Source organism: Halichoerus grypus, chromosome X (genome assembly GCF_964656455.1).
Source record: "Halichoerus grypus chromosome X, mHalGry1.hap1.1, whole genome shotgun sequence".
NCBI classification, from domain to species: Eukaryota; Metazoa; Chordata; class Mammalia; order Carnivora; family Phocidae; genus Halichoerus; species Halichoerus grypus.
Genome location: NC_135727.1, coordinates 41,804,345 through 41,830,515, shown reverse-complemented (window position 1 = coordinate 41,830,515; position 26,171 = coordinate 41,804,345). Strand labels below are relative to the sequence as shown.

The following is a 26,171-nucleotide window of genomic DNA, read 5'->3' as shown; positions in this document are numbered from 1 at the left end:
CCGCATTACATACAGACTTGGAGGCTTCCGCCGAAGAGAAGAAGCTTGGAGGTAATGGCTGTCGTAACAGCTAGTTATTTTCGGTGATTTCTGGAAACTTTCAAGTAAAGGTGAGAAAAGAAGGGACTGTTGCTTTGGAGTAAAGGGAAAGGAGTGTCGTTTCGTGGGGGGTCGTTGTTTCTATAAGGGAATTAATGTCTGGATTTTGTATTCCTTCAGATATTTTAAAAGTCCACATTTTGAAAGTGGGGGAGGTGGTGATCAGATTACACCTGCGGAAAAAATATTTCATGAGGTGGCCAAAGCTAACTTCTGAATAGGGCATTTTAGGTTTCAGACAAAAAGCAGTGGTAACAAGGGATAAATGATGAAACAAAAGTTGAGAAATTAATCTTTCTTATTTTGAAAAAAAAAAAAAAAAGATTGTGATAATCCCAAATGAAAAATGAAGTTAGTTGGGGGTGTTGGCTTTCATATTAGTTTGGTTTTATTGTGTTTCTAACAAATCTTACTGTTGTGAAGGAGTTTATATGGTAATAATCTGAAGTAATGTATAACTGTGCGGATTTAAATACTTCTGAAAATTAGGAGTTTGGTTATTTGTCAGGGGGATACTCAATGCCTTAGAAGAATTGCTTTTTTATGGATGTTCAGAGGGCTATCTTTGTCTACATCTTTACCTATCTATCAGAAGAATATGTATTCCTATTTTTACTATAATCAGAAAAATATCTGAAAAATCATAAGCTAAGGAATAATGGACATATGTTAATATAATAAAACACAACAAACAGTATGTCTAGTAGTAAAAGATATCTAGGGGAAAAAAGAGAGGAAATTTTCCACTTCTTTCTTCCACATTTCACTTAGCATGTAGTACCTTGTCAGCATAAAGAAGAGAATTTTAAAACATGGGGGAGAAAACTACCTTCTCCAAAATGTGTAACTATATATAAACATGGAAAAATCTTCAAATATATAGGTGAATAAATGTAATCTCAGATAGTACATTCTAGTATATCTATGATGAGGTTAACAATCAAAGGGATTAGACTCAAATGTAAACAATTTGGTGGTTGGAGTAATGATGGCGTGTATTTTCTTCTTTAGATTCTATGTATCTTTAGGGTTTTTTGGAAACACATAATGGAGCTGAGAGGGAGCAATCCATTTTGTTACAGATATTTAAATAGACACCACACACACTCCATTGTCTTTACCTGGAGGTGGATCTGAGAAGGCTGTTTATCTGGTTGCTTGGGCTTTTCTTGCAATTCAGATATTTAGACTATTGTCCAGACTTTGGTTCAAGCAGAAGGTATGTATTTGTATATTGATGTATTCTTGAGAAATAATTCAAAAAATGTTTTAAACATATTATAGAATAGCCACATAGGATAGTACATCCATAATGCTGAATACTATGCAGCTGTAAAAAGAATAAGTTAATGCAATGAACTAAATAATAAGAAAAGGTGTCCATGGTATATTCCAAAAATAAGCAAATTGCAGAATGACCTGTATTATATTAATACAATATATGCCAGAAAAATCTGGAAATATGCATGCTACTTTATTAATTGGGGATATAGATGTAGTTGGAGACACAGAACACTTCAGTGTTCTGTATATCATATTTCTCCATTTAAAAAAATCTTACTTTGAAAAGAGTAAGCTTGAACCATTTTCATTATGAGAAAATGAGATCAAATTTTAGAAATACAGACAACTCTTGTAAAAGTAATTCACAAAAAGATGATGTAAGAAAATATTTATTGATGTGGAGAGGTGATAAAGCGTATTCTTGTTTAAAAACCATGCACATTTATAAAATCTGTAGGAAAAATCTAGAAATATGGAGAGCAAACCCTTATATTTTGACCATTATTGTGGAGACTTGCTTTCTTTGAAAAATTAAAAGATGAAGTAAGATATACAATATGCATGAGAGATATTATAATAAAGACATTAAAATGAGGAATTATTATTCCGTTTTTGTCCAACACAATTCTTAAGTTGAGAATGAAAAAGCATAGAAGCCCAAGAAGGCTACTGTCTGGAGAACTGTAGTTCCCACCCTTCCCCACTAAGGACCAGGGTATCTGCAGTTCTGTTTCTAGCCACAAGATGGAGCTTGCCAGGTGTCCTAAATTTTCTCCAGGCAACCATTTTTATGAAGTGGACAAACAAAGGAATGAAACATATTTTTTATTAGCAGATTACGAGACAGTATGTGGAGTGTGATTGCAGTTCTGTTGAAATTTTTCACGTGTATAACAGAAAAAGCACCCACACTAGGACTGATATGAAATTCAAACAGAACACATTTTTTGAAAGGTAACTACAGGGGTTTAGATATGGAAGACACAAGGCAACTGTTATTTCCCTTCTTTCCTGTACCCAGATCATACTTTTCATGAGAGAGCTAATTTCAGTATGAAGCAAGTAACAACTATATCACAGAGAACATTTCAAATAAAAACCAAAAGGGTGATAAATGTGGCATCTACATCACAGATGAAATTTCACCTCCTTCTTGTGTTTCAGAATGATGCGCCTGCTGAAGTTTTGGTAGGGAAGTTTCTTTATACCTTTTCCATTGAATTGGTTCGATTCACGGTCTCCTTTGGGTTAGTCTCCTAGGTTAATATCAAAGATATACATGACCTGGGGAATCTGCATGTGATACCAGTTGAGCCCCAGAAAGGCAGTGCAACCTCGGAAGTGCTGAGCAGGAAGAAGGCTCTTCAGGACAAGCAGCTGGAGTGAGAATCAAGACAACGAGATCACAGGACCAGACCTTCCATAATCCACGTGATACTGGGTAAAGTTCTTCCCATTTCATGGAATATTTCACGTTGAAAATGCGTTGAGAACCTTAAAAGCCGCATTCATACTAAAATTATGTTAGGTTGAGAATTAGCAGTACAATCTATTTTGTTCCCCATCCTGTAATTAAGAGTCATAGTTTCTCATCTGGGAGGGAAAAAATCTCATGTGTTAAACCACTGTGAAGAAAACTGTGCAAGAGTCTATTCGGGTATCTACCTGAGGTTTCAGCCAATGGCCTGACTCTCCATTGCTTGACAGCTAGGTTGTCATCACCACATACTAGATAACAGAGTTACAAAGATACTTTAAAACCTGCTTAAGGTCTTCTGACCCTCCTTACATAGACATCTGTATACTCTCTTGAATAGGATATTATAGTGGTTTAACACATTTAATTCTTCCCCAGCCGCCATCAGGAATCTCTCACTCCTGAAGTCTTACTCTTAATGAGGTTGGTGCTGAACCCTACTGTCTGGGTCCATGAGATCTTTGGTTGCTTTGGACAGATGGGGCAGCACTAGCAGTAAAGAAAACACAAAGCCACACATTCCCTCATGATAACCTAGTGGGGTCCAAAAGGCCCAAATTATCCAGGAACACAAATAATGTCCCGGACACTGCCAAAGCCTCTCCGGCACACATTCCCTTCTTACAGTACAATAGAAATAATAAAGACAGGATATTGGGTTTGTTATCATAATCTTTCTTCTCTGTTTTTGTTCCTCTCCCCCGAAACATGTTCCGTGTCTCTAACCTCAGCTGATACTCACTATTCATTCTTCTGATTTTTATCTTATCTTCATTCTCATTGTCCACATTCTTTCTTCTTAGCAAAGTAAACTTTGTCTCTGATCCCTTTTCTTTTCTGCCATGTTTTAATCTAATTCAGTTGTCACCCATTGAACATATTTTATTCAGGCTCTTGTGAAGTTTCAGAAGGATAAGAGTCTACAAGCAGGTGAGAACCACTCACTAGCCCTAATAAGAAGAGTTCAGGGTTCTTAAAAAAACACTGCTTTTCTAGAAAACCAGGCAGCTACAACCAGATGAGTGACATAAGGATTTCCCTAGCATATTGTGTATCTGTTGATTGATTTCTTGTCTATCTGGCTGCACTGATTGAGCATGTGCAAATTCAGTTTCTCTGTGGTTAAATTAGGACTTCTTTTGCCCCCTTTCCTGTACTTCCTGTCTCATCTTTCTCTTACTACACACTTAGACAGGTAATAAACTCTTTTTTATGTACCATTAAATACGATTTAATATTTAGACAACCTAGGTTACATGTGACTCATGCGTCTCTCTTAACTATGCTATCTACTGTGGGGAGATGACAACTTAGCATAGTTGTCAAGGATTTGATATGTTTCTCTCCACTGAATTAATAAAGATCTCAAACCCACACCTGTCTGCCTGCCTGCCTGCCTATTCGACCCCTTCAAAAACGTGACTCTGTCATAATGCCTCCCTGACAAATTCTTAAAAGCTAGACATTGGAGTCTGCCAATAGAAATCCATATCTCCTCCCCAAAGACCCCTTGATGTCCTTTATTCAGATTGGCTAACAGAATAATTTTGACCCAGTCTGACCCTGCATTATGTGTCTCTGGAAGAATGGAAGAATGATGGCTGCTTCTTCCTTTAGAGTCCCCAGTGCAGACAGCTTTCTTTCTCTTGTTTGCTAATTACAGGAAGAGCTGTGTCATACTGCAGTTCTTTTTTTTTTTTTTTTGAAACATAGAAAATTTTTATATTCACCTCAATATATATGATATATCCAGATTTAATGCAGAAGTCAAATACACGAAACTGGATTTTGAAACAGAAAATTTTTATATTCACCCCATTTGAAACATAGAAAATTCTTATATTCATAGGAAATACATATATGAATTATATATATTCTTTTTTACTATCATGGAAGCACTTCAGTTCACCTTGTTTTAATTTGTAGGTTTTGTCAGCCTTCACTGTAAAAACAGAGACCTTACCTGCCATTTTCACAACTGTGCTACCAAAACCAAGAATATTACTTGGCATTTAGTAGAAGCTCAATAAATGTTGACTGACTGACTGACTCAATGGATAAATGGGCTTCAATTTTTTCAGCAATTTTTAAATAAATAGGGAATAAAATATCTATTTTGTGTTTATTATAAGAATTTAAGGTACATACTGCAGTTCTGTTTCTCCAACCTGAATAGTCAGAGGGGGCAGGAGGCAGCAGTTGTGTTTACTTGTTCACTGTGATAAAGGATGGGGTTGTGAGGGTCTCACCAGGATGACTTACGTTTTATTTTGTTGTTGTTGTTTTTAAACCTAGCATAACATTCTCTTAAGAGAACTAACCCTCTGAATGATCCATTGGCACCGTGTACGTTTTAGCACTTCCTGGGAAACAAGACCTCTAAGTTAAAAATCTAAGTTTAAATCTTACTTTCTGGAACGTTTTGTGAACACAAAAGCTCAGTAAGAGAGGGTAGAGAAACGATTTTCTCATATTGAATTGGAAGTTGCAAACAACGAAAGCACAAGAACAAAGAGTTGCCAAATGTAAATGAGGATGGAATGAACTGGGGCATTTCTCTACCTAACAAACGACTGATTTTTCAGCCACTGCCCAGGGATAGCTGTATCTTCAGGAGAAGGTACTGCCAGGCCCTGCGACACAAAAGAGATATGTCATAACTACTCCATGGCCAAGTGAATGCTATCATGCAGATATGATCAGTGTGAAGACATAGTGCAGAAAAATATTTTTTCATTTGTGTGGAAGTGTGAATGTACGTCAAAGATGGAGAGTTCATAGATAAGTATGGTAGTTACTGAAGGTGGTTGTAGTTCACCAGTGTGTTCATCAGAAGGGACATGAAATTAAGCAGTGCTCACTCTGGGGTTACATTCACCAATTTCCTCACAATCTGAAGGTAAATGACACCATCCTTGGTTCAACCAAAGAGTCAGTATTCCAAGCCCAGGAGGCAGTGAATACTGGTGGAGAAAGAACACATTCTTTTGTTTGGGAGTCAGATAGACTTTGGCTTTAATTCCCTTTTGCCCTCTTCCCAGCTTCATGACCTTGCACATGAGCCAGAGTGCCCATTTCCTCATTTTCTGGTCAACTGTCCATTGTATCATTTCTTCATTTCTTTGTAAGTGAAACTAGGTAGAAAAATCTCATTGCTGTTTACGTTTGCATCCCTGATTATTAGGGAAGGTGAGTATCCTTCATGTATCGTTCACTTTTAATTTTTATTTTGAATGTTTGGGTTTTGAAAAGCCCCACTGAATAGCACTTTCCTTTCTCCACTGAACAAATTGATATAAAACAAATAGAGTTGCAGATGGCAGCCAAAATGTCAGCTTAAGATAAATTGCAGTCAAGATAAGTGGCAGGGCATTGATGATTGTGAGAATCAAGTGGGCCTTATAACACCACATTTAAACAAATCTACCGAACAGCCTAGAGGCTTGCAACTGCACAAAAAGGAGAGAGATACCTGTAGTTGAATTACTTGAGCTTGCTCACAGGAAGTAAATAGGAGCAGGGAAAAACTATTCCCTCAGAATATTGTGAATTACCTATTTATAGCCTTTGCTCAATTTTTTCCACTTTGCTGTTAATTTCTTATTAATTTGGAAGCTCTACTTTAGATTAGAGATTTTTTTAATTGAAAACGGTTTTATGAAGTGTGTTCTTCTGTTTTCAACTTTGGTTTGCTGTGTTTTTACCATATTTTTGTATTTCAGTATATTCAGATACAGATCTCTTTTCTTTAAGGATTTTGATTGATGTTTTATGTTTAAGGAATGACTGTACTTGAAAAAACTAGAAAACATTCTGAAGGATAAATGAGACAACCTGAGTAAAGAGACACACCATGTCCCAGGGCCAGAGGAATAAAACTGTAGAGATATAATTCTTCACAAATTAATGTATTCATTCACTGCGATCAGAAACAAGGACCTAACAGGTCTTTTTAATGGACAATGACCAGCTGTGTCTTAAAATCTTGTAGATGTAAGGTGCCAGAAAAGGCAAGAAAAATATGCAAGAGCTATTTTTAACTGGGTCTTTGTTTTATGATAAGTGGATTTGCTAGGTCTTTTCAGGAAATCACCTTACCCCTGTGGTTTGAATGGAAATTAAAGAGACACATGTTGCCATTTCACTTTCAAGTCTTTTTAAAATGAACGTTTTTCCCCTTTAAGTGAATTTCAGTTAACTTGGCGATTCTCCTCCCTCTAATTGAGGGACAGGCCCCCTACTTTCCCCATCACAGGGAGGGGGCGGAGCATTCTCTGAGAAGCTTGGAAGTGAGCTGTGCCTGGCCAGTCTTGGGGGAGGGGCTGCATTTCACGAGGCTGCAGCTGACAAGAAGCTTCAAGGTAATGGCTGTCTGAAAGCTAGTTATTTTCTGGGAATTTCTTCGGGTTTTGGTGTTACAGTGGAAAAAAAAAAAAAAAAAGACGTTGTTGCCTGGGAGAGGTGGGAATGGAATACGGTTTGGGGAGAATTGTTGTTATTGTTACAGAATCAATCCCATGAAAATTTAGTTTCTCTCGATATTTTATGAAGTCCACAATGTGGGAATGGGCGATCAGATTACAGCTTCTAAATTAAGACTTCAGTGAGGCATGCTGTTCATGTTAATTTTTACATGGCATTCCATGTTTCTATTTTTGTTACAGATTGTATTATATTTTGATGTGAACATTTATTATTGTACACAAAAAGTAACTGATAGAAAAATGTAAGCATAAAAAGTGATTGACATGTACAAACACAAGTATAAATGTACACGAATGAATGTGGAAGAGATTCAGATATGCTGTTGAGTGATAACATTTGTGAAAAATATATGCATTTTCCTTAAAGAGAACTAGACTCCCATGCTAGCAGTCAGCATCTCTGAAGTGTTCAGATTACTGGGATTTCAAAATACATTTTTATTTGGTTTCAGCATTTTTAGAATTGTTTTATTCCGTGATTATTTTTATAATGAGAAGAGCACAACGAAGCTGCAACAGTGTACCTGTTTGGTTTCAGACACATAAACGTTCACAGACACGACAGACATGCAAACATACCCCCCTTGTCTTTTGTCAATAGTGGAAATTTTCCTGGACCTGATCAAGCGCGTAGCCTGGTTGCTGTGTTGGCTACCGCCCTGCATGTGTCCTCCTTGCAACTCATTCTTTCAGACCACAGGTATGGCTGTGGTCAGCAAGAACTATTTTTCTATATCTTTTAAGTTTATTAGTGAGACAGGGGATTTGGTTTATTTCTATTAGCAGTTTTAAAAATATCATGTGGCATGGTGCATCCATACAATTGAATGTTATATAGCTGACAGATGGGAAGTATGAACATGTAGTGATTTGAAAAAATGTCTGAGAAGTAGTAGTAGGTGAAAAATGGAAATTGCAGAATGGCAAGCACTATATTATATCATTTAAAGATAAAAGACTGCCTTAATACTATACGTCTAACAAAATCACAAAAAATATAAGGCTGCCTGCTGATGGGATTGTGTGGTTGGAGACATAAGACAGTCTTTACTATCTCTATGTAAAAATAATCATTAATATATATTTAGTCATTTTTTAATGGTAGCAGAAAAAAGTTTGGAATAAAATGTTACAAATTAGGGGGGAAATTACATTTGAAGTGATTCATAGTCAATGAAAATACTTACTGATATGGGAAAACTTTCAAACCATGCGCTTGAGCATGGTGAAAAGCTGGTCTGAAGTTATATGCATTCATGTGTATTTGTAAATAAGAATTATGGACAAATATTCAGGAAACAATAATATTAATTATTTTTCTAGAATTATACTTTCTTTTTATAAATCATGTCTTTTCAATTTTCAGTAGGTATGCAATTTTTTATCAGACCATTGGAAGTAAAGACATTAGCATTCCATGTTTTGCATAATGCATAACAAAACTCTAAATTTGAGCATGGTATATTCTAGAAGCCTGAGAAAACTGCTGGCTTGGCAGCATGTAGTTCCCACCCTTCCATAAGAAGTATCTGGTAGTAATAAAGTGCAGTTCTGGCACTGGTCACAAGATGGCGCTTGCCAGATTTTCCAAATTTTCTCCAGGCAACTATTTTTATGAAGTGTGCAAACAAAGCCATGAAACGTATTTTGTATTACCAGACTATGAGACGACATATAGAGTGTGATTATAGTTTCACTGAAGAAAACTACGTGTCTCGAAAAAAAGCCCCACCTGAGGACTGATGTGAGAACTCAAACAGAAAGCATTTTTTTAAAAGTAACTACATAGCATTCGGCCTATGGAAAACACAAGGCAATTGTTATTTCCCTACTCTTCTGTCCTCACCTCACCTTTTGCTAATAAAGATGATATCGGCATGAACCAAATAACAAGTGTATCACAGAGAGCATTTCAAATAAGAACAAAAAAGGAATATAAGCATGGCCTCTCTATCACAGATGAGATTTTGTCTTATTCCTGTATTTCAGAGTGACATGCCTGCTAAAGTTTTGGTAGGGAAGTTTCTTTACACCTTTTCCATTGAATTGGTTTGATTCCCTGTTTCCTTTGGGACAGCCTAGGTTAATATCAAAGATACACGCGACCTGGGGAATCTGCATGTGATACCAGTTGAGCCCCAGAAAGGCAGTGCGACCTCAGAAGTGCTGAGCAGGGAGAAGGCTCTGCAGGACAAGCAGCTGGAGTGGGAATCAAGACAACGAGATCACAGGACCAGATCCTCCACAATCCACGTGACATTGGGTAAGGCTCTTCCCATTTCACATTAAAACATGGTTAAGTTGAGAATGTACAGTACAATTTTATTTTTTCTGGCTCAGTAGCCATAACATTTAAAATTTTAAATCTAGTGTTAGGAAAGAATTGTCTTAAACTTCTAGGAAGGAATTATACAAATGGAAATCTACTTATGGAAGACTTGCAGGTCTCTGCCAACTGCCTGACTCTCAAGAAATCTTGAAAACTACCCTAATCGGTAGGTAGCTATGGCAGCCATTCCAAATATCTAACTCTTAAGCTCATCTTCTTAATGAGGTCATTGTGCTGTTGTCTGAGTCCAGGAGGCACAAACCCCAGTATCTGTGTCTGCCTGCCTTGTGTAGATAGGACAGCACTGGCAGCTTTAAAAAGTTAAGATTACCCTAAGGGCGCCTGGGTGGCTCAGTTGGTTAAGCGTCCGACTCTTGATTTCAGCTCAGGTCATGATCTCAGGATTGTGATCTCAGGGTCGTGACCTCAGGGTCGTGAGATTGAGCCCTGCATCAGGCACTCTGCTCAGCGGGGCGTCTGCTTCTCTCCCTCTCCCTCTGCCCGTCCCCCCAGTCGTGTGCTCTCTCTCTAAATATAAACTAAATAAATAAATCTTTTTTGTAAAGTTAAGATTACCCTAGAATAAACCTCAAGAGGCCCCAAAGTATCAAAATATCCAATAATAGAAATGGTGTCCCTGACACATTCCCCAACACCCCCCCCATCTCCTACCATATGCACCCTCATTCATTTCTTATATGTAATAGCTATAATAAGGATTACATAGTGGGGCATTATAGAACTACTTCTCTTTTTCTGAATTTTCAAATATTTTTCCCCAACCGCAATGTTTCTTTGGTGCCAGGCATATATTCATCTTTTTGTATGTCTTCTCTCTTTTCATTGTCCACCTTCCTTCTCCTTTGACAGAAGAAATCCCTTTGCTTATTCTCTTTTCTCTTTCCCTTCTCTTTAAGTGACTATTTTCTTACTCCCTCACTTAAGTGAATATTTCTTATCTCCCATTCAAATCACTTACTCAAGCTTCCCCACAAGTTTTCAGGAGGATATATATAAACACTGAATGAGAAAACTATTTTGTAGCCCTAAGGCAATAGAGGCCTCTAAAATCGCAGTTTTTGTGGTTACCTGGGCAGTCAGACACAGCCCAATGACCTAAGGATTTTTCTAAATGATTCAGAGTTCACTGATTGATTTCTACTCTATATCCAGATGTACCAATCAATCACACACACATTCAGATCTTCAGTGATTCATTTTGAACTTCTTTTATTTTGCCTTGCTTATGTTCTTATCTACTCCTTGCTGCACAGTTAGACTGTTACTGAAGTTTTACAAATTATTTTAACTGGTCCTTCTCTTTTCTTGTTAATCCCAAGAACACTATAGCTTAGTTTCTCTACTTCAGTACTTAGATTGTAGTCAAGCTTTGTTTGCTATGTGCTCTAATGATGAAATTGTGAGGTCCTCATCAACTTTATTTTATTTCTTTTAATATATTTCCCATTCCATCATCCTGAATCTTAATTTCCTAGCAGCTTCAGCCATTGGCACTATGTAGGTCTTAGCATTACCTGGAGAATACAAAATCTCCAGACATGGCAGGTTTATCTTCATGTGACCTCTAGGTCACTGTTTGGTATTTTTTTCTTTTTTCCCCTCTCTATCATGTTCACATAGATTTGGCCAGAGATTATGGAGTCCCTTTGGCTCTGGCAATAATTCACTCTCTGGCTAGCGTTTTCTTTTACCTAGTAAGCTTTCTTCTGATGTTCTTCCTCTTCAGGTGGGCTGACATTCAGCCAGAGAACATTAATAATAAGATTTTTACTTTGTTTATAGCCGTTTTTCAGTTATTTGTTTGTACCTATGCTTTAGGGGTCATTCAATATTTTGTATATCCATTAAGTATCTATAATTCCTTGTTTTACCAGTGCTCATGTCCCCCTCATAGTTTTTACGAGTGTTCTAACTGAACCATTTCCACTCTTTTATATGAAACTTATACACTAAAGATATTGATATTTGTTTGTTCTATAACCACACTGTCTCTCGTATGTTATTTGGCTTTTGCTTTCTCACTGGGGACATAATTCTTAACTGGATCTCTGTCTCCAGATTATGACACTTTGGCTTCTACTCCTTCCTTTCTTTCCATTCTCATAGTTGAGTGGTATGTGAGAACTTCAGTGTAGTTAAAGGCTCTACCAATGAGGATAAGTTTCACAAACCGTAAGGTGCTGATGTCATCTGGATTCTTGACATTTGTCCTGTATTAACTAACTTCTAATGAAAGAGTGAGTATATAAATTTATAGAAAGAGATACATAACTGCATTAAAAGTCATGTGTCTTAGGTGACCCCCCAACATTTTAAAGTAAGTTCAGAAATAAAGTTAGCAAAAATTAAAGATATTTAAAAAAAATTGAATTTCTAACATATTCTTTGTACGCTCCAGAAGATATTTTTACACATACCTTGTGTAACCCACAACCTTTTTTGGTATTCATGACCCAAAGTACAAATCAAACTCCCATATATATTCCCATTACTCTCACAGTAAAATATGAACTTCTTATATAGCTTATATTCTGATTTTGGATGCCTTTTTAAGGCTCAGGTTTATTGAGGTGTAATTTACATAGAGTTAAATTCATTCTTTCAGGCGTATAGTTTGATGAGTTTTGACAAAGATCTGTAGTCATGTAATGACAAATAGAGTCAGACTATAGAATATTATTGTAATTCCAAAATGTTCTCTCTTGCCCCGTTGTAGTCAGTACTCACTCTTTACCCTGATTCCTGGTGACCACTGATCTAATTTCTGTCCCTATAGGTTTTTATTTTCCAAAATATCTTATACATGGAGTCATATAATATATAGTTTTTTACATCTGGCTTCTTTCACTTAGCATGATGTTTCTGGTATTTACCCATATTGAAGTATGTATCAGTAGTTTATTTGTTATTTTGTTATTCTACAATTTGTGTATCTACTCATGAGTAGATTTATACTTTTTGGTAATTATGATTAAAGTTGTTATAAACATTCCAGAACAGATCTTTGTCTGTGCATAAGTTTTTATTTCTCTTGGGTAAATACCTAGGAGTGGGATTCCTGGATTACATGGTAAGCATATGTCCAACTATATTAGAAACTGCCATAGTGTTTTCTAAAGTAGCTGTGAGATCTTGTATTTTCAACAGCAATATATGCATTCTAGTAGCTCGGCATCATTGCCAGCGGTTGATACTGTTGTGTGTTTTCTCTTTTTAACATTAGCCATTCTTATAAAGGTGTTAGTGATGTCTTACTGTGGTTTTGCTTGCATATCCCTAATTATTAATAGTGTTGGGCATCTTTCGATGTGTTCATTTGATATTCATATATCTTCTTTGATGATGGTCTATTTAAATTGGTTGCCCATTTTTTACTAGGTTGTTAATCTTATTATTGGATTATAAGATTTCTTTGTATATTCTGAATAAAAGTTCTTTATTAGATATGTGTTTTGTAAATATATCCTCCTGTGGATTTTCATTTTATTTTTTAAGAGAAGTTTTCAAGTGCAATTTATCAAATTTTTTATGGTGCATACTTTTTGCGTCTTAATAAATCTTTGTTTAAATGAAGGTCTCAAAGGTTTCCTACTTTGCTTTCTTCTAGAAGTTTTATAGTTTTCACTTTTACATTTAGGTCAGTAATTCATTTTGAATTAATTTTTATATATGGTCTTAAGTAAGGGGTCAAGATGAATATTTTTACATACAATGTCCAATTTTTCCAGCACTATTTGTTGAAAAAAACCATCATTTCTCCATTTAATTACCATTGTTAAAAATCTATTGACCATATTTGCAGGTCTATTTGTGTTCTATTTATCTGTATGTCTATTTTATAGTATAATACACTATAATAATAATTGATAGCTAATAATATACTTGATTGCTGTAGTCCTTTTTTTAGAGGAGAAGGAAGAGCAGAGGGAGAGGGAAAGAGAGAATCTTAAGCAGGCTCCACACCCAGTGCAGAGCCCAACGCAGGGCTCGATCTCATGACCCTGAGATCACAACCTGAGCTGAAATCAAGAGTCAGACACTTAACCAACTGAACCACCCAGGCCCCCCTTGATAGCTGTTGTCTTAAAATCAGATAACATGAATCTTCCACTTTGGTATTTCCTTCCCAAAAGTGGTCTGCCTATTCTAGTTCCATTATTTTTCCGTATACACTGTAGAGATATCTTTTCAATTTCTACAAAAAGTCTGCTGGGATTTTGGTTGAGATTGCAATGATTCTATAGATATGTTTGGAGAGAAGTTACATCCTAAAAATAGTTAATCTTTCAGTCAATGAACGTGATATATTTCTTCATTTATTTAGGTCTTCTTTAATATTTTTCATCAGTTTTTTGAAGTCTTCAGCATACATATATGTACATATTTGTTAGATTTGTCCTAACTTAGTATTTCCTGTTTTTTGATGATATTATTATAAGTGGTATTTTTTAAAACATCCAAACTTTACTATATAGAAATAAATTATTTTATATTGATCTTACATCTGATGATATTGATAAACTTCCTTATTAGGTCTAATAGCTTTTTTTTTTTTGGTAAATTCATTGGGATTGTCTACATGGATCATCATGTCTGCAAATAAAGACAGTTTTATGTCTTCCTTTCCAATATGCATGCCTTTAATTTACTTTTCAGGCATTACTGTATTGGCTAGTATCTCCAATATAACGTTGAATAGTAGTGGTAAGAGCAGACATCCTTTCCTTGTTCCTGATTTTAGGGGAAGAACATTCCATGTGTCACCATTAAGTATGATGTTAACTTCAGGCTTTTTAATAGATACCCTTGATCAGATTGAGAAAGATCCATTTAATTCCCAGTTTTCTGAGCTTTTTTATCATGAGTGTTTATAGAATTATGTCAGATGCTTTTTCTGCATCAATTGAGATGATCTTTTTTTCCCCCCTTCAGTCTGTGGATATGGTGAATTACATTGATTTGCAAATGTATGACTCTCTTTACATTCCCAGGATAAACTCCGTTTGGTCATGATATATTATCCTTTTTCCATATCATTGGACTTTTTCTAGATCATTTTCTGTATCATTTCTATATCTAACATCATTGGATCCATGTATTTATTTATGAGAGACATTAATCTGCAGTTTACTTGTTATGTTTTTTTTTTTTTTTCTAGTTTTGGTATCGGGTTAATGCTGGTATCAAAATATGTTGGAGATTGTATCCTTTTTTCACTATTATCTTCTGGCTTGCATAGGGTACATTATTTTGCTTAGAGTGGAGCCTGGTGTGCCAGAAGATTTTTTTCAATGATTTTTCTCCACCCTATATTCAGCAGTCTCTTCACATCTGTGCCACTAGAAGGGGGTTCTCTCTGCACACTCTTGCCTATTTTGCAGCAGTAGGCTCCTGTTATTATTAGGTGCTAGCCTCTTGGTGAGGCAGGGAGTGCTCTTTGTTGTCCTGTCCAGACTCAACCTTATGGAGGCCCTGTGCAACTGGACCTTGAGACTTGTCCTTTCTCAGCATTCTTTCCTCTCAGCATAGTAGCTAACCTCTGATTTGTACCTGGAGTTGGTCTTTGGTGAGAGATATGACCACTGCTTTTATTCATGTAGGCCCGTGGGCCTAAGGGTTTCGTACCCCACCTCAAGGGCAGAGGTTTTTTACTCCTACTCCACACCCCACCCCACCCACTTCCAGCAGCAAAGGATCTCTGCTTTTGTCCTGGGGATGGGAAGGTTTCCTGTCTCCCCCTCCCTGGGCACATGGGTTTTGCTTTTACCCCTCCCCCAGAAGCAGTGGATTTTTACCTGTACCCAACAGGGAAAGGTTTGTTGCTTCTCTTCTAGTGACTTAAGGCTTTTGCTTCTCACAATAGAAGGGTTTGGATAAGTGTGTGGGGCTGTCTGTCTGCCAGCAATAGCTTATTGCCCCCTGCATACCTCAACCACTGACATGGGCTGTTTTTGATCTCCTGCTTTGTCCCTAGTCATGTATGTGTGCTTCTGGTTAAGGACTGTGAAAAAGAACTTGGCAGTGAGTGAGTGTATAAGTGTCTGGGATGCCAGATATTCCAAACTACACTAGCCCAGTAAGAATTTAAGAATTTATTAAAATTTCAGCTGATTTCTTTTTACCTGCTTGCATGACAGCCACCTCTGTCCCATGTTTTGCCAAAAGTGAAAGAGTGCATGTATCCCTCTAGTCACCCTTTGTAAGTCAGTTTACCAGAGTTCTCTGATGGGCTCAAGGAATGTTACAGTTTTGTAGATTATCTAGATTTTTATCATTGTTTACTTATGGGTGATATTCTCTTGTGTTTTTTCATATCCTAATTGGAAATAGAACTGGTACTTTCTAATAATGTTATGTATGGGTTATTTTTGTTTTCTTTGTTACTAAATATGCTTTAGGAAGAAGCAGATGGTTTCTAAAGCATATTTATAAAGAGTAGATTTTTATATAATGGTTATGAAATGTTTCTACTTAAATTTTATTTTTTAAATTATCATCAATTAAAACCATATTTTATAGTATCATATATAATACATGACTTCTTTGTATACACTTCTTTGGATTTTACACATGTATAGATTCATATAATCACTACCACAGTCAGAATACAGAAGAGTTCCATCACCCCACATCTTTCTGTGCTATCCTTGTGTGTAGTCACACCCTCACCCTACCTATAATGCCTGGCAGCCGATGATCATGTCACCATCACTATACTTTCCTCTTTTTGAAAATTTCATATAAATGGAATCATACAGTATTGTGGCAGACAACCTAGGCGGTCCACCTCCTTCTGTAATTTCCCCCTCTTGAGAAGTGTGGGTAGAACCTGTGACTTGTTTCTAATCAATAGAATTCAGCAAACGTGATATTATGTCTCTCATTCCCATAATTATATTAGGTTATATAAGACAACTTTATGTTAAATTAGATGCAGAACCAGGTACAGAATTTTAAGTTCCAGTGACTCCCAATACATAACTATTTCAAATTCATTAATTAACTCACCTATTCATCCAGGCACATTTACAGAGCCTTTTCCATTTGCAATGAGGTAGGTACAGTGTATCTTAGTGATTAAGAGCATGGACTCTGGAGTCAGAGTACCTGGATTAAAGTTCTGTGCACCACATGCTCTCTAGATATCCTGGTAAACATTCATTAATCTCTAAAGCCTTATCTATGCAATGGGAATACTCGTAATACCCACCTAACGAGAGTTTGCGAGGGTCAAGGGAGATGGTGTATACAGAGCCCCTGGCAGAGCACGTGGCACATGGTTAGAAACAGTTTTGGCTTCTATAATCTTTGTCATTATTATGAATAATACTACTGTTGTTATGCAGAATGAGTTGGTTATGGAACTCTCCTCCATGAAATAACTATCTGATTATTAAATGAGATAATATGTCAAGTGCTGGGAACAGGTTTAGATACTATTAGATCTATAATTATTTTCTATCTTCATTATAATAATAGTAGTAGTAACAGCCTTTATTATTATTGATTATCATTCTTCTCCCCTTCTTTCTACAGAACAGTGAAATATAAAATATTGTCCAAGGAATTAGTTTTTTCCTTTGCATTTTGTTTGGAAAATAGCAAGGTAGCGTAGCATTTCCTGATTTATGTGCAATATAGAAAATAGACAAAGAAATTATGGTTTTGATGTAATGACCTTACTTTATTTGCATTTGTTTTTTTTCCAAACATGTGAGATGAGAAGACAGAATAAGAAATATTTCATTATAAAATATATAATTGAATATATCTCTTTATTTAAATAAAGATATATTTACATTGGCCTGATAATCCTCTTTAAATTATATAGTAATATTTTGAAAGCTTTGAGAAGATTAATTCTGTAATACTAATGATATCACTTTTGTTAATGATTGCAAGATCAACTATTTTGTTCTATACTAGAAAGGCTGGAAAACACAGTGACTTAGATAAGATAAAGTTTATTGTGTCACTAAGTTAAAGTGTTTGGAAAGAGCTGGCTCCACTCAGGGGTTCAGGATCTTCCACCCCTAGTGAGTTGCATCCTTTTTCTAAGTCACTTGGTCCAGAATGACTATCTGAATTCTATCATGGTCAAATTCTAAGGGGGAAGCAAGAGAAAGAGGCAAAGTGAAAAAAGCCCTAGTTGGCTCCTTACCCCATTTGGAGGTACCTTCTCTGGAATCTTTACAAGTATTTCTGCTTACATTCTTTGGCAAGAAATTCCATATGACAGTGGCTTATATGGTAAAGGAGTCTGGGAAAAGTAGTATTTTAAGAGTTTATATTGCACCTTGAATGCAACTGGGGTTCTGCTAATGAGGACGAATGCAAGCAGTAGACTTAGGGTGAGCAACTAGAAGTTTCTGTCCCAGTCATTATAACTATGATACATGGTTGTAAAAAACAAAACAAAACAAACGAAAAGAAAAACAAAAAAGTATTAAACGAATAAAGGAAATCTATAAAAGATTGAAAGGGAAAACTTCCTGTGGCAGAGAGAATGCTACGGGGTTCACCAAGCTGTTTCATTTTCCTCCTGGGACACAGGGAGACTGCTTTCCCTGGCCTCTATGGCAGTTTTATCTAGTTGACTGTGACCAGCAGTCATGTTTGCCAGCCCTGCCCCTAAAACTTGCCACAGGATTCTCCAGCCTCCCTCTTCATAAGATTGCTAGCCAGGTGCAAAAAACGCAGTGGAGGACTTCAAGGCTAAAGAAGATGGTACAGTCATAGATGGAAGAAGTTTGAATCTCTTAATGACTGATAGGAATAGCGATCCCTCCCCGTTCTAGCCACTTGATGACCTACATTATACTTTGACATCAGGAAAATAAACTTCTGTGGCTAAGCCACAGAGATTTAGGGGTTGTTTATAGTATAGAACATTACATACTCTAATTATTAGAGCCCTCAATAATATACCAGTCTAGAGATGATCTTCATTAATTTATTGGTACTTACTGTTCCAGTATTAAAGCTTATATAAAGGTGGATTTTTATAATATATATGTTTTATGCTACATAATACAGAGGCCAAATAAAACACTTCATCCTTAAATATCTTCATTCCCAAAATTATCACTAATGATATAAAAAATTGGCTTTCTAAGTTAAGTCAGAAATTCAAATTTAAATTCAGATAGGAGAATTTTAATGAACAAAATCTACAAAATACATTTCAGACATACAAATAAAGACATGTAAATTTTTCTTAAAAATTAATTATCACCACATTGAATTGCCTGAATTGAAAAATACCAACAAAATATAAGAAGGAGGAATTTCCAATTATTGATGAGGGTATGTGAAATGGGTACTTTCTGGCCAAACCAGGGATTTTTCTGCCTTTAGTCAAAAATATCCATGTTTGTGAAGAATTCTCTGAAACTTTCCTAAAGCATTTAGAAGAACTGAATAAAAGGAAAGACTTACTATGTCCTAGAAACAGAAAAAAAATTATAAAGAAGCCATTCTCTCTAAAATAATGTGCAGGTTTAGTGCATTCCCAATCAAGATCTTAATGAGCTATCATAATGGAGGTTTATCAGCTGGGTTGTAAAATTTACCTGCAAAGGTAAGGTGCCAGAGAAGGCAAGGAAAAAAATATGTTAGGAATATTTTAAACTAGATTTTTGTTTTTTAATAAAGTGGTTTGCTAACCTCTTTTTATAAAAAAAATCACACTCCCTCGGACTTGAATGGAAATTAAACAGACACTTGTTGCCATTTCACTTTAAACTTTCTTGGGAAAATAAACCATCTCTACCCTTTCATACTTCAGCAGTTTAATTTGGCAATTCTCCCTTCTCCAATTCAGGGAGGCGCCTTCTGTCATCCCCATCACAGGGAGGGGGCGGAGCATTCTCTGAGAAGCTTGGAAGTGAGCTGTGCCTGGCCAGCCTGAGGGAGGAGCTGCATTTCACCAGTCTGCAGCTGACAAGAAGCTTCAAGGTAATGGCTGTCTGAAAGCTAGTTATTTTCTAGGGGCTTCTCAGGGCCCTAGAGTAAAGATGAGGAAAATAGGGAGGGTGGTCTTAGAGTGGTGGGAAGGGTGTGTGCTTTTGAGAGAATTGCTGATGTTTTGAAGGAATTGATCCTTTGGAAATTTTGTATCTCCCAATGCTTTAAAAGTACACAATAAGAGAAGGGGTGATCAGATTACAGCCTCTATATTAAGGCTTCTGTGCAGCATGGCTGTTCATGCTAATTTATTGACTTGGCATCCCATGTTTATATTGTTAGACATTCTGTTACTCTTTGACGTTTTAAGCATTCATTTATTTACACACAAAAAATGATAGATAAAAATATTTGACAGCTTGGGGGAAAATACTGTAAAGCAGTTGCCATATAGAAAGATTATGTATGTGTCATCTGCACATGCGTATGGAAAGGGGAACATGTATGTAGTTGAGTGAAGCCATTTGCACACCCCATGCATGTATATATATGTGTGATTAGAAGAAAATTTGGGAGAAAATAAACTGCTATATTAGCATTTCTGGGTGGTCAGGTTACTATTTTAATGTTATTTTTCAGTCTGTTTCAGCCTCTTTAGAGTAGATTTCCCCATGATTATTTTTATAATCATGAAAGAAAAATAAAACTGAAACAACATGCCCATTTTGTTTCAAACACATAAGAATTCATAGACACATGCAGACATGCAAACATACCTTGTTTTTTGCCGATAGTGGAAATTTTCCTAGACCTGATCAAATCCATGTAACCTGGTTGCTGTGTTGGCTACAGTCCTGCATGTGTTCTCCTTGCAACACATTCTTCCAGACCACAGGTATGGCTGTGGTCAGCAGGGCTGTGGTCTGACAGTGAGATAGAGTGGTTTGTTTCTATAAACACTTCTTAAAATGATTATCCAGCTTGGTGTAATCATACAATTGAATACTGGAGAATAGAAACATGAACTTCTACATCTAGTGATTTGAAATGTCTGAGAAATAAGATGAAGTGAGCAAAGCAAATTATAGCATAGCATTTATCATATGATCTCTCTTAAAATTAAACAGGTATGTTAGTGACACGTATGTATGCTACTACTGGACTTGCAACAAGTCTGCGAAGAACATGTCTGCCACAGTATTAATGGGATTATTTGTGTGGTTGGAGAGACAGGCTCTCTTTTTAAAACACTGTTACTATATATTTATTCATTTACTTGGTTTACATCACCAAGGAAAATATTGACATAAAATGTTGCAAATGTGGGAAAAACCTCATTTAAAGTAATTCATAAAAAATCATGTGGAAAATACTTTTTTGTGTGGAATGATGTTCAAACTCTTCTTTTGAGATCTGACGTTGGTTTTAAGTGATATGCATTCATTTATCCATGTAAAAAATTCTGGAAAGATAGAAAATATTCCTAGTGAGTATTTGTATAGAGCTGTACTTTATTTTGCATATATCTTTTTGTATCTTTTCAATTTTTAATAGGCTTCTGGATGTTTTTATAACCAGAAATATTGTAGTTGAAGACATTATAATCCTGTTATAATCCCACACAACAAAACCCTTGAGCCTAGAACAAAAAAATTACAGAAGTCTGGGACAGCTCCTAGCTGGCTAGATATAGTTGCCACCCTTCTTTCTCCCTTGAGAAGGATCTGATCCTGATTGAGGCCTTCCGTACTTCTTGGGGAGGCTGCAGTTCTGGTCTTGGTCACAAGATGGCACTTGCCAGGTTTCCTGAATTTCTCCAGACAACCATTTTTATGAAGTAGGCAAACAAAGCAATGAAACATATTTTGTATTTGTGAACTATGAGACAGCGTATCGAATGTAATTAAAATTCTGTTGAAAAATCACATATTTAAAGAAGGAAAAATCCACATGATGATCGATGTGAGGATTCAAACAAAGGTTTACAGTCTGGCTCAGAGTAGACACAGGGTAATTGTCATTTCCTTTTCCTCTTGTCCCCACCTCACAGTTTTCCTGAGAGCAATTCTTTCAACATGAACCAAATAGCATAACAGTATCACAGACAGAGAATTTAAAATAATAAGAACAAGAAGGAAAAAAAAACATGATCTCTAAATTGCAGATGAGATTTTATCTTAGTGTAGAGTTCCACTGCCCTAGGTAAAACATTAGGGGCACCAAAGTCCCACGGTATCTAATAACATAGAGTCCCTGACACACCACTGCAGCCTCTTCCACCTCTGTCAGTATGTACATAAATTTACTCCTTAATACTTAATAAGGGCATGTTCTTGAATTTGAGATATTATAAAACCATTTCTCCACTTCTCATGCCCCACCTTACATTATGTTGCATTTTTCTCCTCACCAAACATTGTTCTTTCTTTTATCTCTTCTCTGTTTGCAACTGCTCACTTCGACCTTGGCAAAACCATTTTATTTGCTGATACTTTTCTTCTTTTCCTTTTCCCTATTCTAGTATCCTCCATATTGTCCCCTTCAAACAACGTGTTCACACATCCGTGGGAAATTCAGCTGGAGAAGAACAGGCCACACAAGCTGTATACCTTTTGTAGTTCTAAGACAAAAGAGGCTTTGTCAGAGTATCGCTTTTGGTAGAAACTGCCTTAGCAGTGTCAAGAATAGCCAGACACCTCAAGTTCTGATAGTAATCTCTTGGCACACATATCTAAATCGTAATGGATGCTGAGTATGTCCTGTGCAATTGGAAAGACCAGTTATGGCCAGCAAAAGTTTTGTCTAGATCTGAGATGTCATCAAACAGTAAGAGAAAAAAGACATTTTCCCTAGAAGTTCAAATACTCTCACTGGATGAAAAAATTAAAGTGGAAAGCACAGAAACAAAGATTCTAAGTAAATCTCAAATTGAAGCCATTGCCTCCTCACTAGCAGCACAGTCAGAAGTCAGTGCTCCACCTAGAGAGGAAACAGCCTATGAAAGGTCACTAAAAGTGGCACTGGATATTCTGAATGAAAGAACAAATTTGAGTCAAGCAAGCAGTTCAGATGAAGAAGCAACCACTACTCTGTCTCAAAATGATCCACAAAAGCTTTCTGATTCACCCCCTCGTAAAAAGTATCGGAAGCATGAAGGAGATGATGGAGATGAAGGAGACTTATCAAAGTGTCTTGAGGAAAGTGAAAATGCAACGTCCCTGTTAGGACCTAATTTAGAGAATAGTGATTCCCTGTGTGATGATAAATCACAGGTGCATGCAACCACTGATACTCTTGCAAGTGAAATGGAAACAAAGTCATCAGAAAACTCCAGCTGGTATGAAACTTTTCCTTCACTTTCAGAAGATGACGATGAAAAGGAGAGCAAGAAAAAGATTGATATCTCAGGAGTTATGCCTCTGTATTCCACAATCAAAGAAGAGGATGTATACGTTAAAGATGAAAAGTTCACTCCAACTTGGCCATCAGACACCTTCACTGTGCCCAAAGCTGTGAAAGAGGAGGCACAGGATATTTGCCCAGAGACCCTGGGTGTTTCCTCTGAATGCTCTACCTTCTCAGAGAATATTGAAGATCCTGGAGAGGGCCCCTCAAATCCGTGCTCAAGTACCAGCCAGAATCAACCTGTGGAATCAGAAGCAGGTGCTGCGGCATCGCCCAGGCGTTGTTCCTGGGAATGTCAGGTTTCACTTAGTGCCTCTAACCGTGTCCTGGATTATTCACTCCTTCTTATGAATAATGAAAGAAATCTTCAGAGACTGGATTTTGAAGAGCTTGGGGAAGAACTTCAAGCTTCTGATAAGTCAGCACAGCTAAATCCTATTGATACTTCCATATTAGATGACAACGACGAAGATGAAGAACTTCCACGCTTTGTTTTTAATTATGAGCCTCGTTCATTTGAAACAGGAATGATAGTCTGGTTTAAGTATCAAAAATATCCATTTTGGCCAGCAGTGGTGAAAAGCATCAGGCGAAAAGAGAGAAAAGCAAGTGTGCTTTTTGTTGAGGCAAGCATGAATCCTGAAAAGAGAGGCATTAGGGTGCCTTTTAGAAGATTAAAGAAATTTGATTGTAAAGAGAAACAAGCACTCGTGGAGAAAGCCAGGGAGGAATACAGTGAAAGTATTGACTGGTGCATCTCGCTGATTTGTGACTACAGAGTTAGACTAGGTTGTGGTTCTTTTGCGGGCTCTTTCCTTGAGTATTATGCTGCTGATATTAGTTATCCACTTAGAAAAGTAATCAAACAGGACACCTTTAGGAACTTATTCCCAAAGCTGCATAATGAGAATTCTGCGGAACAGATGGTTGTGACTTCCCAGACCAAGAAAATGTCCTTCCAGAAAATTCTTCCTGACCGAATGAAGGCTGCTCGGGACCGAGCCAACAAGAACCTAGTGGACTTTATTGTGAATGCAAAGGGAACAGAGAACCATCTTCTAGCCATTTTAAAGGGCACGAAAGGGTCCAGGTGGCTGAAGTCATTTTTGAATGCAAATAGGTTCACTCCCTGTATTGAAACATACTTTGAGGATGAAGATCAGTTGGATGAGGTGGTGAAATATTTACAAGAAATCTACAAACAAATAGATAAAAAAATGCTGACTCTGATCAGAGATGATAAAATTAAATTTATCCTGGAAGTTCTTCTGCCAGAAGCAATCATTTGTTCAATTTCTGCTGTTGATGGATTAGATTACAAGGCAGCTGAAGCAAAGTATCTAAAGGGACCATCCCTAGGATATAGGGAAAGAGAATTATTTGATGCAAAAATCTTATTTGAAAAGAGACGGAAACCATTAACAAATGAAGCTCATTAAATCTCTTGAGAGTCCAAACCATAACCGGAAACTTTCATAGGTATTACTTTTAAAAAGTTGCTGAACAATTCTAACATATATTTTCCAGAAATGGGAGAGTTTGGGTACTGTGTTCACTTTTTTTTTTGCCATCTCTAGGATTTGCGAGTATTACTACATCTTTGTTTCCTTTTCTTAATGCTCCTTCAAAGTCAGTTTTATTAACATCAGCAGTTCTACTTTCCCATACATTTTTAGAGTGCATAATTCCTAAATTATTTTTAAGAGAAAGTACTGTTTTTTGACATTTTTTTGTGTCTCTGCTGTATAGTTAAATACAGTGTGCACAATCATTTTAATATTACAATTGCACTGGTGTTAGATATTAAGGGAGATAATTAGAAAAAAGTCTAAAGAACATCACATATATTTTTTGCTTAATTTTTATAAAATATTAGGCTTTCTCTTAAGATAGTTGAATTATTTTTCCTGCCATGCCTATTTATTTTTGGAAAAAAAATAACTCTGAGACATGGAACCAAAGATAGAGAGATGCTTTGCTATATATTGTACTTAACTGCAATTGTTTTTGCTAGAAAACAGTCTGGAATTCAAAAATAAATAGATTACCTGCATGCAGTCTGTATGTGTGTGAATAACATCTCAGCATGCAGAAAATAATTTTGACAGCCTTGAACAGGATTGTTCATTTTACGTTTCCCTGAAATTCCGTTTATGAGAGTGTCTGTTATTCAATAGTTGAATGGTTTCTTAAAACGGGCTTTTGGCTGTCTTCATTACTAACAGTGACTTACCTTAATATAGCCTTCTGACCACATGTGGAAGGCAGCTAGAGTCATTGTATTCACAGTCTGGCTACTCCAGATGGATGAGTCCAGGCTGATTGCTTAAGAGCCCATCTAGTTTGATATAAACTATAGAAAATGCAAGCACTTTGTTCTGAGTCTTGTATCTCTGAATACATAGTCATTTGTTTCAAACCAAGCAATCTTTATCATCTGGCTTATTCATAAAATAGTTCAAGCTGGTTCCAATAATATAAATGCCAACTGGTAAGTTATTCCAGGCTACCAGAAGAGTAGATGGACCAGAATTTGTGAATTTGGAAATGGGTCACAGAAAAAGCCTCCATTTGGCCAAAGTTGACAATTATCTGAATATGTTTTAAAATAAACAAAAGTTAATGTTTGAAGCCAATGAAGTGTTTATTCTAACTTGAAACAAGACTTCAGTGAGAATAACTTTTAGGAGAGCTACTTTATTTTAAAACTTTGACATAAAAATAAATGCTAAAGGCTTAACATGAACCTGTCTGGATTTTTACTGATTGAGACAAGTGTCACTCTTGGGGTTTTGTTATGTGTATACATGGCCACATGTTTATGTAAAATTTGCAAATGTTTGATGTTTTGATTTGCAATAAAGCTATTATATCTTTCACCTTGGATGGTCACTTTGTCATCCTTCAGATTGTGCAGCTACATAAGTGGTGTTTCTGTGGAAAAATATATATATATACACACACATATATATATTTATCATCTGTTTGAAATTTTTGCCTGCTGTAGTCGTAAGTTTAACACTTGTTATATGTTCTCATTATAAATAAATATTCATTATCATGATTGATTTTGTATTATTTTAAAAGAAAGCCATCTAAATTGTATAAGCTTCAGATTCCCCAGAACCTTATTTGGACCCTGCCTGACAAAGACCACGTCTCCTTG

General features: G+C 36.3%; 1 protein-coding gene across 5 annotated transcripts; it reads left to right on the top strand.

Annotated features, from left to right (window-relative positions):
- On the top strand, positions 1-25,884 carry PWWP3B (PWWP domain containing 3B). 5 transcript variants are annotated; one of them, XM_078063887.1, is made up of 6 exons: positions 1-110; positions 2,636-2,824; positions 7,093-7,221; positions 9,427-9,607; positions 19,518-19,651; positions 22,122-25,884. In XM_078063887.1, exon 6 carries the CDS (start codon positions 22,342-22,344, stop codon positions 24,442-24,444), a length of 2,103 nt encoding a protein of 700 aa, XP_077920013.1. In that variant the 5' UTR covers positions 1-110; positions 2,636-2,824; positions 7,093-7,221; positions 9,427-9,607; positions 19,518-19,651; positions 22,122-22,341; the 3' UTR covers positions 24,445-25,884. The 5 variants fall into 5 exon arrangements, with proteins under 5 accessions (XP_077920013.1, XP_077920010.1, XP_077920012.1 ...); XM_078063884.1 differs by having other exon boundaries at positions 9,422-9,607; XM_078063886.1 differs by lacking the exon at positions 7,093-7,221 and having other exon boundaries at positions 9,422-9,607.
- The last annotated feature ends 287 nt before the right edge of the window (positions 25,885-26,171 follow it).